Source organism: Muscardinus avellanarius (assembly GCF_963383645.1).
Source record: "Muscardinus avellanarius genome assembly, chromosome: 12".
Taxonomy (NCBI): domain Eukaryota; kingdom Metazoa; phylum Chordata; class Mammalia; order Rodentia; family Gliridae; genus Muscardinus; species Muscardinus avellanarius.
Genome location: NC_137798.1, coordinates 99,586,540 through 99,600,070, shown reverse-complemented (window position 1 = coordinate 99,600,070; position 13,531 = coordinate 99,586,540). Strand labels below are relative to the sequence as shown.

The 13,531-nt window shown below is 37.9% G+C and overlaps 1 protein-coding gene across 1 annotated transcript in view; it reads right to left on the bottom strand.

Annotated features, from left to right (window-relative positions):
- PAPOLA (poly(A) polymerase alpha) overlaps positions 1-13,531 on the bottom strand; it is a gene marked incomplete at its 3' end in the record, with an annotated part of 73,359 nt that overhangs the window by 48,840 nt on the left and 10,988 nt on the right. Inside the window, exons 2-5 of the mRNA XM_080707625.1 lie at positions 12,144-12,317; positions 11,624-11,690; positions 3,679-3,760; positions 1,648-1,757 (exon numbers count right to left, since the gene is read on the bottom strand). Coding sequence (XP_080563751.1) covers positions 1,648-1,757; positions 3,679-3,760; positions 11,624-11,690; positions 12,144-12,317 — 433 coding nt within the window. The remainder of the gene's footprint in view (positions 1-1,647; positions 1,758-3,678; positions 3,761-11,623; positions 11,691-12,143; positions 12,318-13,531) is intronic.

The following is a 13,531-nucleotide window of genomic DNA, read 5'->3' as shown; positions in this document are numbered from 1 at the left end:
AAAAATTTCCTACCCAGCAAAACTTTCTATCAAATTAGATGGAGAAGTAAGAAGCTTCCATGACAAACAGAAACTGAAGGAATTTATGTCTTCAAAACCAGCGCTAGAGAAAATACTCAAAGAGATTAACTACAAAGAAGAAATAGGTAACACACACCAGAACTAGAGAAACAAGATTTTCCATCCAACAGACAACTAAGACTGATTATCTGTGGAGATTCATTATTTATGTTAGTCTTTTACCTATCTCTAAAGGGTATTGTTTGCCTTTATTGTTGTTAATTTTTAGGATTTCTAGTTGGAATATTAATATACCTTCAGATATAGCAATTGGAAATATTTTATCCCATTCTATTAGTAACTGTTAACTCTGTTTACATTGTCTTTGGATATACAATATTTTTTTTATTTTTTAGGGAGTTTGTATACGCTTCTGTTGCCTGTGCCATTGAAATCATAACCAAGAAATCACTGCCAATTTCAATGTTGTGAGGTTAAATGACCCAGATTTTCTTCTAAAAGTTTATAGTCTTAAGATTTATATTGGAAATATTTTATCCCATTCTATTAGTAACTGTTAACTCTGTTTACATTGTCTTTGGATATACAATATTTTTTTTATTTTTTAGGGAGTTTGTATACGCTTCTGTTGCCTGTGCCATTGAAATCATAACCAAGAAATCACTGCCAATTTCAATGTTGTGAGGTTAAATGACCCAGGTTTTCTTCTAAAAGTTTATAGTCTTAAGATTTATATTTAGGTCTTTTACCTATTTTGAGTTAATACTTGTATATGGGATTAGGTAAGGGTCCAATTTTATTCTTCTCCATGTAATTATTATTTTTCAACAATATTTAGTTAAAAGATTAATATTTCCACCACCAAATGTTCGTGGAAACATTGTCAAAAATAACTTGACAATATAGGGAATAATTTAGCTCTAGGCTTTTACTTAACTCCAATGGTTTATATACCTGCCTTTAGAATAGTACTACACTGTTTCAATTATTGTAGCTTTATATGGTTTGAAATCAGAAAATATATATCTTCTAGCTTTGTTCTTTCTCAAGATCGTTTTGGGTACCTAGAGTCCATATTCCATTTTAGCATAGATTTTTTTCTGAAAAATAAATATACAAATATATGATAGTTTCACCTAAAAAATAGAAAAAAAATATTCTCTGGTAAGAAAGAAAGCAAAAAGAAATATTGAAATGTCATCTTTAAGTCATCAAAAGCTTGGTATCAGACAAATGAAACTGTTATGTGAGATTACCATTTTTAATTTTAGATAAATTGCCATAATACTAGATGTCAACTACTAAGCCAAGCATGGGAGGGAGGGATAGGGAGAGAATGGGGTGGGGATTGGGTGGGGGCTGACTGGGAAAAGTGTGCAAGTATGTCTACAAAAGTATGTATCCTACTATGATGTATGAATACAGTGCACCAATAAAAAAAAATAAAATAAAAAAATAAAATAAATAAAAAAAAAAAGAAAACGTCAAGAGGCTAGCCTTGAACTTGCAGTTCTCCTTTCTCACTATCTCAGCCTTCAAATCCCTGGCATTACAGTCATGCACCACAGTGCCCAGGAACCAAATGAACTTTTATAACCGTCCGTCTCTCTCCAAACATTTACATACTCTTAAATCTTTGACTTCTTCCTGTAACTTTAATTTATCGTAGAATGAGGTGAAAAAGTCACTTCGATCAACATGTCTCGGTGCAACACACAATGCATCAATATCAGCTCCTAAAAAAGAAATGAATCAACCACTAATTAGCATAAAATTATTGCGCACCTTATCATGATGGTATTTGATGTTAAGAATGACTCATTATACTGCAGGCTCTAAAAATACATTACCCTTTAATGAAAACTACCAGTCAGTAGATGGAAATGAGTTCTGACTGAATGTTTTTCCTGAAGTACCATGTTTTTACAGTGGCACAAGTAAACCAGGAATCCAAAGAATGGGGACTCGGGACTTTCCTGGGGAAGAGGGGATGAGCTAAACACCAAACCCAGTGTCTTGTCATGAGTCATGGCCATGTTCATTAAACCAGCAAGCAAACAAACAGTTTTCCTCTATATACTGATTATTGTTTATTGGTTCCCCTACCAAAAGAAGGTTAAAAATAAGTAATTGGGATCATAAAAGAGAAAAAGCAATGTGGAATTAAGTCAACAGTCATTTTCCTAAAGGATGAGATGCTAAGGCAAGCCTCTAGGGGCTGTTTATTTAGCATACTCACAAAGAGGGAGGAGGGCATACTGTATACAGGACATATTAAAAAAAAAAAAAAAGTACTATTACAGAGTCACAGTAACAAAAAATGTGGACAGAGAAGGAAACCAGAATACAGATCAGAGTATACTGGCTGACACTTTCAAAACACCGAAGTCTGATGGTTTTTGTGGTATTGGGGATTGAACTTGGGAGCATTCTACCTTCAAGCTATGCTCCCAGCTCTATTTTTAATTTTTATTTGGAAAGAGGGTCTTGATAGGTTGATAGTGTCTCACTCTTTGCTGAAACTGTCCTCAAACTTGCAATCTCCAGTCTGTCTTCCAAATACTGGGATTACAAGCGTGCACCACCACGCCTGGCTAGAGGTCTGTTTGTGGTTGGAGTATGCCCTCAGACTGCCTCAAGCTCTATCTACTGGCTTTCACAGGCAGAAGCTTTACTGCCTCTTTATGTCTCAGATTCTCATTTGTTGTTGAGAATAAAAGTGCTATGAGCAGTAAATAAAACAATGAAGATTAAGAGCTTAGCTCAGAGTCAGGCATGGGGGGGCCCGCTTATAATCCTAGTTCTTGGGAGGCTAAGAATGTTTTCAGGTTTGTGGCCAGCCTTAGCTGCTTAATGAGGCCTTACACAACTCAGTGAGACCCTTTTCAAAATAAAAAATAAAATATAGGGCTGGAGGTATAGCTCAGAGGTAGAATGCCCGAGTTCAATCCCCAGTAATGCATAAAAAGAGCTTAGCTCAGTACCTAGTAAAAAAGAAAGAATTCAATACATGTTCTTTGCCATGACTTTAATTATGTATTTATTTGAACAAATAAAATAACTACAAATGTAAATAAGAAAATGCAGTGATTATCAATGGTCACAGATACACAACTGGTTTGTTTTCTGCTAAGCCATATTTTATAATTTGTCTATAATAAAGATATGAAAAGAAAAGCTACACGGTTTTCCTAAAAGCTTTAATTCATTTTTGGTCTAATTTCCACAGTAATAAACCTCAGGTGGAAAGAATGATAGAGATACACAAAAATGACATAGTGAGTATATATAAAACCAATATTGTTAAATAATAGTTAAAAGAGAGCAGCACTATTTAAAAGAACTTTCAGTGGAAGAAAATATCGTTTACTTAACTTTCCAATGCAGTAGACACTGCTCATATGTGGGGCATATAACAATCCAGGTGACTTCTACTGAGGAACTAACTTTTAATTTAACATAATTGTAGTATTGCACTGGACATAGCAGGTAGAAAAGAAAGCATCGTCTTATATCTTCCTTCTTAACCAATTAAGACTCCATTAAGAACTCTTTTTCCATGCAAACCTCAATTTGTATATAAATCCACGAGTAACTAAAATGGGTACATCACCATTTTATTAAGAATTTATTTCTTCAAGATAAACAAAACATTACCTTTTGTATGTACTCCTAATCTGTAAGATCCAAAGGTAAAAATTTTCCCTCCAACATTTTCAATTACAGATTGTGGAAGATTCTGTTGGGAGAAAAAATGGTAGTTAATGAAACACCAGGGAAAATACTTAATAAAATGATACTGAACTTTGTGTGTGTGTGTGTATGGTAATAGGGATGAAACCTAAGGACCTTCTACTTCCAAACTACACCTCCATCCCTATTTTTTTATTTGGAAACAGGGTCTTTGCTAAGTTTCTGAGTACATTACTAATTAAGTTGCTAAGGGTGGTTTCTAACCTGTGATTCTCCAGTCTCAGCCTCAAAAATACTAGGATTATAGATGTGCACCACCATACTCAGCAATGATACTGTACTTAAAAAAAAAAAAAAAGAAGTCAAGCCGAGCATGTGGGCGCACGTTTGTAATCCCTGCGCTTAAGAGGTAGAGACTGGAGGATTGCGCAGGTTTGAAGCCAGCCTCGCTGGCTTAAGAGACCCTGTTTCCAAATAAAAATATAAAAATAGGTCTGGGAGTGTAGCCTGGAGGTAGAAGGCCTTCCAGGAACCCCAGTACCGCCAAAAAAACACAACAAAACAAAAAAGCTAGGCAGGAATACTTATAATCCTAATACTTGGGAGGCTGAGACAGAAGGATCTGGGTTTGCGGCCAACCTCAGCTACTTCTTGAGACCCTGTTTCAAAATAAAGAAAAAACTGAGTTGGGGATGTAGCTCAGGAATAGAATGACCCTGGGTTCAATCCTGTGGTAAACTTGTTTGTAGGCCCAGCTATTGCAGACACTGAAGACTTCCACATAAGCCCAGGAGTTCAAGGCCAGCTTAGGCAACACAGGGAGGCCACAAGTCAAAAGCAAAAACAAAAGTCTGAATACATTTCAGTCTGAATTTATACATAGAATACTCAAGCATATATCGATAAGCTTAAAAAAAAAAAACCCACCCTTAAAATTAGATTAATTTGAAATTCAAGCAAATTTAACTTTTTTGTTTGTAGTACTGAGAATTAAACCCCGGAGCATTCTACCCCAGAGCTACACCCCCAGTCCTATTTTTTATTATTTATTTATTGTTGTGTTACTGGGATGGAACCCAGGGGCTTTCTACCTCTGAGCTACACCCCCAGACCTATTTTATATTTTATTTGGAAACAGGATCTAAGTTGCTGAGAGCCTCACTAAGTAACTGAGGCTGGCTTCGAACCTGAGCAATCCTCCTGTCTCAGCCTCCCAAATACTGCCAAATACTGGGATTACAAGCCCGGCCTTACTCTTTTTTTTTTTTTTTTTGGTGGTACTGGGGAATATAAAATATAACATAGGTCTGGGAGTATAGCCTGGAGGTAGAAAGCCTCTGGGTTCCATCCCCAGTACCACAAAAAAAAAAAAAAAAAAAAGAATACTGAGCGGGAGAACATGGGATCCCATAGAAGCAATGGTAGAATTGGAGCCTTTATTAATGACAAAGATCCTCCATGTAATAATTCATGAATGTTAGAATATAAAAAAATACAGACTGCTTAAAAGGCTCTATTCAGTGACTATACGAAATACCTCATAACACAGAGTATAATTTTTCCATATCAAAGTGACTTTGAAAGACAATATTGCTAAATAATATTTTGTTTTTTTAGATTTCGAAAAAAACCCTCAGAACACAGCTCATGGTGGAGGGCCCTTGGATTTAAAACACCAATACCAAGGGGAAAAAATACAATTTTAATAAATGCTTGATCAGTCTTTCCTTTTGATAATAAGATATCTATTCAGTTCTAAAACATAGTGACACCCCCCCAAAAAAACTAACATAAACCAAGTGTTATTTGATATTCCAAACATTTTTGTAAAAAGAATAGCCAGTCAAGGTGTTATATCCTGTAATCCCAGTAGTTGGGATGCTAAAACAGGAACTTTGCATGTTTGAGAACAGCTCAGCAAGTTGTGAGAGTCTAACCAATCTACCCAGACTGTTTAAAAATAAAAATTTAGAAATAGGGCTGGGGATATAGCTTAGAAGTCCCTGGATTCAATGCATAATACCGCAAAAAACTTTAAATAAACAAACAAAAAGAGTATCTCCATATTAGGGAACAAGAGCAATTATCCTATCTTATAGAATGAAGTAGTGTCCAATGTATTCTGACCCAGGTCTCCTTGTTTTTCAAGGGCAATTTAGTCATCACTATAGAAACTAGACAACTATATGTCAACCGTTAACATCTGTAAAAAATCAACAAAATCTTTGTTTGGCTGTATTGAGATATTTAAAAAGTTGATTGCAATGTTGGCCTACTTATCTAAAATAAGCCAGCAGGATGTGTGTAGAAACAGGCCCACAAAGAAAGTTGAGAAAAACTATACCTTAGAACACTCAATTGTGAACTCCAGTGAAGACACAAAGCTGTTGAATAACCACTCCAAATAGAACTTTTCCCCAAAATAAAAACTATATGGCATCGTACAATATAGAAGCCACTATAATCAACCTGTTGAGTACCTGAAATGTGGCTAATGTGATTAAGGATGTGTGTATGTGTATGTGTGTGATAATAGCAACTGAACCCAAAGGCACTTTACCATTGAGCTACATCCCCAATCCTTTTTTTTTATTTTGAAATAGTCTTAATAAATTGATGAGGCCAGCCTCAAACTTGTGATCTTCCTGTTTCAGCCTCTCAAGTACTAGGATTACAGGCATGTGCCACTGTGCTCAGCTAAATGTTTAGTTTTGCTGAACTTTTATGTGTGTGTATATGTAGGGGCAGAGGCATTTTATCTCTTGATCATGTGAGAATTCCAGCCCTAATTTTTATTTTTTGTTTTGAAACAGGGTCTACCTAGGTTGCTGAGAGTTTCACTAAATTTCACAAGCATAATTTTTTTTTTTTTTTAGCTTAAATTAAGCCAATGTGAGTTGGGCATGGTGGTGTAGGCCCCTCATCCCAGTACTTGGAAGGCTGAGACAGGAGGATCCCAGGTTCAAGGCCCTCTGTAACTTAGTAAGACACTGTTTCAAAATGTAAAAATAGGGCTGGGGTATAGCTCAGAGACAGAATGCTTCTAGGTTCAATTTCCAGTACCTCAATCAATCAATCAATCAATGCTAATGTGAAACTGAGCATATTGGCATGCACCCGTAACCCCAGTACTTGGGAGGCTAAGGCAGGAAGATCACAACTTCCAAGACAGCCTCAGCAACTTAGTGAAACTCCTTTTCAAAATAAAGGCTGGGGTTGTAGCTTGAAGGTAAACACCTTTGGACTCAAACAAATAAACAGTCAATGTGAAGCTGGGCACGGCAGCACAAACCTGTAATCCCAACAGGTGGGAGGCTGAGACAGGAAGACTATATATAGGTTTGAGGCCTTCCTCAAAAAGGGCTGAGGATGTAGTTTAGAGATAGAATGCCCCAGGGGTCAATCTCAGTTTGAAAACAAAAAAAAAAAAGATTTAAGAAACTTATCAGGCTCTCAAATACCGAAAAAACTGTCACTGTATTGCAAGCTGAGCATGGTGGCACACACCTGTAATCCCAGTACTTGGAAGGCTAATACAAGAAGAAGGCAGGTTCAAGGCCAGCCTCAGCTACTTAGTGAGGCCCTCAACTTATTGAGACCTTGTTTCAAAACAAAGAATAAAATGTAGGTTTGGGGTGTAGGTCAAAGGTAGAATGACCTGGGTTCAATCCCCAGCACTAAAAAAGTCACTAAAAAACCTGGGTGTGGTCAGGAAAGGCTGAGACAGAAGGATTAAAGGTTCAAGAGATCAACCTAGTGATACTGTTTAAAAAAACTAAAAACAGCTGGGCGTGGTGGCGCACCCTTGTAATCCCTGTGCTTAGGAGGGCAGAGAAAGGAGGATCCAGCAGGTTCAGCAGGTTTAAAGTCAGCCCAGCTGGCTTAAGAGACCCTGTTTTCAAATAAAAAGTATAGAATAGGTCTGGGACTGTAGCCCGGGGGTAGAAGGGCTTCCAGGAACCCCAGTACCACCAAAAAGAAAAAAAAAAACCTAAAAATAAAAACTGGGTGTGGTGGCGCATTGTAATCCCAGCACTCTGGCTGAGACCTGAGGATCGTGGTTCAAGGACAGCCTCAGCTACTACTTAATGAGGCCCTTTGCAACTCAGTGAGACCCTGTTTCCAAATAAAGAATAAAAAATAGGGCTGGGGGTGTCGCTCGGAGGTAGAGCGCCCCTGGTTCCATCCCCAGTGCAGCTAAAAAAAAAGAAAAAAAAAGAAAAAAGAAAAAAAACCAGGGTTGGGAGTTATAGCTTGGAAGCAGAACGCCCCTGGGCTCCATCCCCAATACCTCTCCCCCCATAAAAACTGCAAATGTAGCAGTACTCTAGTTTCACAATTAAAAAATTTTAAGTTTTGGATTCCTTTACTTGACTAGAAAAAAATTTTTTTGTGGCAGTACTGAGGATAGACCCCAGGAGCATTCTACCTCCGTGCTGCACCCTAGCCCTATTTTTTATTCTTTATTTGGAAACAGGGTCTCACTAAGTTATGGAGGGCCTCATTTAAGTAGCTGAGGCTGACCTCAAACTTGTGATCCTCCCATCTCAGCCTCCCAAGTACTAGGATTACAACATGCACCACCATGCCCAGCTCTAAATTTAAGTATTTAAGATAAAGCCCTTTAAAACAAACTTATGTTTTCTTCACAAGGTTAACAAAGTTCAATAAGTAATTTAAAAATTCTTGAGCTTATCTCAACAAAACACATGCGTGCACACGTACACACACACACACACACACACACACACACACACACACACTTGATCTGAGACCTTTTACCTTAGCTTAAATAATTCCCTTCCCAAAAGTCTCTATCAGAAATTCTATAAGAACTAGCCATGGTGGCACAAGCTTGTAATCCCAGCATTTGTGAGGCTGAGAAAGGAGGATTACAGTTTGAGGCCAGCCTCAACTACTTAGTGAGATCTTTTGCAACTCAGTGAGACCCTGTTTCAAAATAAAGAATAAAAGTAAAATAGGGCTGGTATAGCTCGGAGGTCCATCCCCAGTACCACAAAAAAACAAAAAATTGGAATATAATACCAGGTGCTAAAGTTTTAGTAAGTTGTTTGAAATATCATGTACACTGCTCTAAGAAAATAACTTGAGTGTGGTTATGCAGGCCTGTAGTATCTGTAATTGGGAGGCTGAGACAGAAGGGTCGCAGATTTGAGACCAGTCTCAGCAACTTAGTGAGGCTCTCAGCAACCTAATTAGAGCCTGTTTCAAAATAAAAAATATATGCCAGGCGTGGTGGTTCACGCTTGCAATCCCAGTACTTGGGAGGCTGAGACAGAAGGATCGCAGGTTCGAAGCCAGCCTCAGCCACTAGGTGAGGCTCTTAGTAACTTAGTGAGAACCTGTTTCCAAATAAAATATAAAATAGGTCGGAGCTATAGCCTGGAGGTAGAAAGCCCCTGGGTTCCAACCCCAGTACCACACACACACACACACACACACACACACACACACACACACACACAAAAAGTGTATGTATGTATGTATGTATGTGTGTGTGTGTGTGTGTGTGTGTGTATGGGCCTGGGATGTAGTATGGAGGTAGAATCCATGTAGCCCCTGGGTTCAATCCCAATATCACCCCCCCCCAAAAAAAACCCACCAAAACACCAGCAATAATATGAATTTAACTAAAACCAAAAGCCTATTAACTTTACTTCTAAATGATACCTTTTCTTTCCCCTGTCCTATGTAGTTTTCCTTTACCCTTGGCTCTCTATTTTTCAGCTGTATTTATAAGTTAAATTATACATTGTCTACTCCCTTGGGGAAATTATCACTATTGGTTGTATTATTCTTTAAATGGGTCAAATAATTATTCTGCATACAGCTCTAAATATACATTGCCTTTACTAGGTTAGTCATGGATTCCTCAATTGTGTATTTAAGCATTTATAATTAAAGAATTAGAAACTCTAGCCAGGCAATCCCACTACTTAAGAGGCTAAAACAGAAGGATCACAAGTTTGAAGATAGCTTCAGAAATTTAGCAAGACTCTTAGTAACTTAGAATGTTCAAAATAAAAAAATAAGCCAGGCGTGGTGGCACATCCCTGTAAATTCAGTACACAGGAGGCTAAGACAGAAGAATCACAGGTTCACAGCCAGCCTCAGCAACTTGGGCGTTGAGATTATTTCAAAATAAAAAATGGGGCTGGCAATGTAGCTCAGAGGTAGAATGCCTCCACCTTCAATTCCAGTACTCCTACCAAAAGTAAACAAAATGAAAAATAAAAAGGGCTGGGGGTGTAGCCAAGAGGTAACTAGGTCAAACTCCAGTGCCCCCCCAAATAAATAAATAAATAAATAGATAGATAAATAAATAAATATAATCTTTTTTTTTTTTTTTTTTTTTGCGACAGGGCATAAAACCCAGGAGCATTCTACCTTCAGTAGCTGAGACTGTCCATGAACCGCAATCCTCCTGCCTCAGCCTTCCAAATGCTGGGATTACAAGCATGTGCCACTTTGTCCAGCTTCAGATCCCCCCCTCCCCAAGTCTGGGGATGAAATCAGGGGCATTTGACCTCCAAGCTACAACCCCTGCCCTATTTTTTATTCTTTATTTTGAAACAGGATCTCACTAAGTTGCAAAGGGCCTCACTAAGTAGGTAGCTGAGGCTGCCCGCGAACCACGATCCTCTGGTCTCAGCCTCCTGAATGCTGGAATTACAAGCGTGCACCATCACGCCCGGCCCAGCTTCAGAAATTTTTATAATGAAAAAATAAAGAGTGATATTCAGTTTGAGGGCTTAATAACTCAACACCAAAAGGACTCGCTTTTATAAGATTCCTAAAAAAAAAAAAAATAAGATTCTCACCAGACAGTGGCTCATACCTACAATCCCAGTACTTAGGAGGCCAAGACAAAAAAGATTACAGGTTTGAGGCCAGTTTAGCAACTTAGCAAGACCCTTTGCAAAAGAAAAAACAAAAGAGGATAGTCAAGTGTGGTGGCACAAGCTTGTAATTCCAGTACCTGAGAGTCTAAGACAAGAGGATCACAGGTTCAAAGCCAACCTCAGCAACTTAGCGAGGCTCTCAGCAGCCTCACAAAATGGTTTCCAAATAAAAAGTAAAATTGGGCTGGGTTGTGTAGCTTAGAGGTAGAATGCCCCTAAGTACAATTCCCAGTACCAAAAAGGGGGGTTAGCTCAGAAGTAAAATATCCCTGGATTCAATCCCCAGCACTAGGGAAAAAAGAAAAAGATTCTCAAACTGGCCAAATGCAGTAAACTTTTGGGGGCAGGGGGGAGCTGCTGGGGACTGAACCAGGATCTCACAGATGCTAATATAGTAAGCATTCATATCACAATTTTAGGTAAACATCTATTGCTTCTTTGAAGAATATAAGTGGTTGACAATTACCAAGTTCACCTTTGAAGGTTGAAATGAGGAAGTACTTACTAAAAAAAAAATCACTAAACTCAGGTCAGTTTTTCTTCCTTTCAAAGTAACTAGAGCAGGGCGTGGTGAATCCCTACACTTGGGAGGCTGAGACAGGAGGATGCACAGGTTCGAAGCCAGCCTCAGCTACTTAGTGAGGCTCTCAGCAACTTAGTGAGACCCTGTTTCCAAATAAAATATAAAATAGGTCTGGGAGTGTAGCCAGGAGGTAGAAGGCCCCTGTGTCCCAGCCTCAGTACCACAAAAAATAAAATTAAGTTAAATTTAAAAAGTAAAAATAAATTTAAATTTAAAAAATTTTTAAATTTAAAAATTAAAAAAAAACAAAGTAACTAGAAACAAAAAATAAACTGTTATTGTTAGCCTAAAGTAAACTCTGTATTAGACTTTGAGTCTTCTCAAATAAGACCAAGTGACAAAGCAACTGCTATCTTTAGTGAGATACCTACAAGTTATTTTCTATACAAAAAGAAACCCTTACCTTACTTTCACTGATTTCTCGTATCCACTCTTTCACCAGGTTATTTAGTTTTCCCAAAATAAGAATCCTGTTGATAAAGCAATTATCAAGTATCAAACTTTATGCTATTCCACACCATTACTGATAAAATTTTTAATAAGTGGTTTCCTAAGTTGTTTTTCTGTGATGAGAAACAAATAGTAGTTTACTATACATATTGAATAAGGCATTCTCCTTTTTCCTCATAACTTGGTATGATATAAAACCAAAATGATAAAAAAAACCAAGACTAAGGGAAGAGATTTCTATGTAGGAAAAATTAAAAGTTGCTTTTATAAATACCATTCTTGCCTGGAACAGACAAACAGATTTAGAAGAATAACCTTGACTAAATAGAGAATGCTTCAAAATTAATCTTAACATCAATAAAATATTACAAACTAAAATAAACATGTGTACGCATGTGCGCGCGCGCGCGCGCGCGCGCACACACACACACACACACACACACACACACACACACACACACACACCTATTTACCTGCGCTGCAGCTCCTCTTCCTCTTCAAAAACCCCAAAGGGCTTCAAAGTCTCAATTAGTTTCTGTGTAAGAATGCAGTCGGTCTCCTTGGGGGCTGCTAAGCTGATAGGGGAAGTAATGCCATAGTGCTTCTGCGGCGGCTGTGTTTGTTGTGATCCCTGCGTTGTAACTGGACTAAAAATTAAAACAAAATTACTGTCAAGAAAACAATCTGAAACCAATCAGCATGACAAAAAAAACTTTTAGCAAAATAATTTTTAAACACAGTTTATTAGCCTGGTGTGTTGGCACACACCTGTAATCCCTGTACTTGGGAGGTCAAGAAAGGAGGATCACAGGTTTGAGGAGTCTCAGAAAGTAGCGAGACTCTCATCAACTTAATGAGGCTGTTTCTAAATAAGAAATAAAATCAGGCTGAGAGAGCCGGGCGTGGTGGCGCCGCTCGTAATCCCCGCGCTTGGGAGGCAGAGACAGGAGGATCAGGCAAGTTCGAAGCCAGCTGGGCTGGCTTAAGAGACCCCGTTTCCAAATAAAAAATATGAAAAATAGGTCTGGGAGTATAGCCCGGAGGTAGAAGGGCTTCCAGGAACCTCAGTACCAAAATCATCATCACCATCATCATCATCATCATCAGGCTGGGAGTATAGCTCAAAGGTAGAATGTCTCTGGGTTCAATCCCCAGTATAACACACACACACACACACACACACACACACACACACACACACACCATAGCTCGTCCCCTGACACATCCCAATTTTTTATTTTCAAAAAATATTTTGTCTTACAATAAAAAATAACTGAAAGCAAGTGACCAAAAAGAATTATTTCTCAGCCAGGCATGCTGGCATAGGCCAATAATCCAGTTACTCAGGAGGATTCTGAAAACCATCACAATTTTGAGGTTAGCCTCGGCAACTTAGCAAGATCTAGTCTCAAAATAAAAGGGGGACTAGGTCTGCAGCTCAACATTAGTGCTTGTCTATCACATAGGAGGTCCTGAATTCAAAAAAATATTGCTACTTCTCCAATAATTTTTCACTTTGTTACTTAAATATCTAAATAAACAGTAAGAATCTAGATCACTACATTGCTAGATAAAAATACAATAAAGAATATAATAATAATTACTGAAAAGACACTAAAATGTCTTATGGTATTTCTAAGCCTTGACAAACTTAGGGCAAAAAAATGCTATTTTATCAACATAGAACATAGCATTTGAATCAATGAATGAAAGTCACAGAAAATAGAGCAAACAATATTAATAAATACAACTTTGGAGGAAAAGATTTATATTCATATTAAGCTTGTTAGTGGTTGTTGGAAAGACATACTCTAAAAATCGTTGGGTTATGCTCTATACTGTAGTTGAAGAAGTATATTTT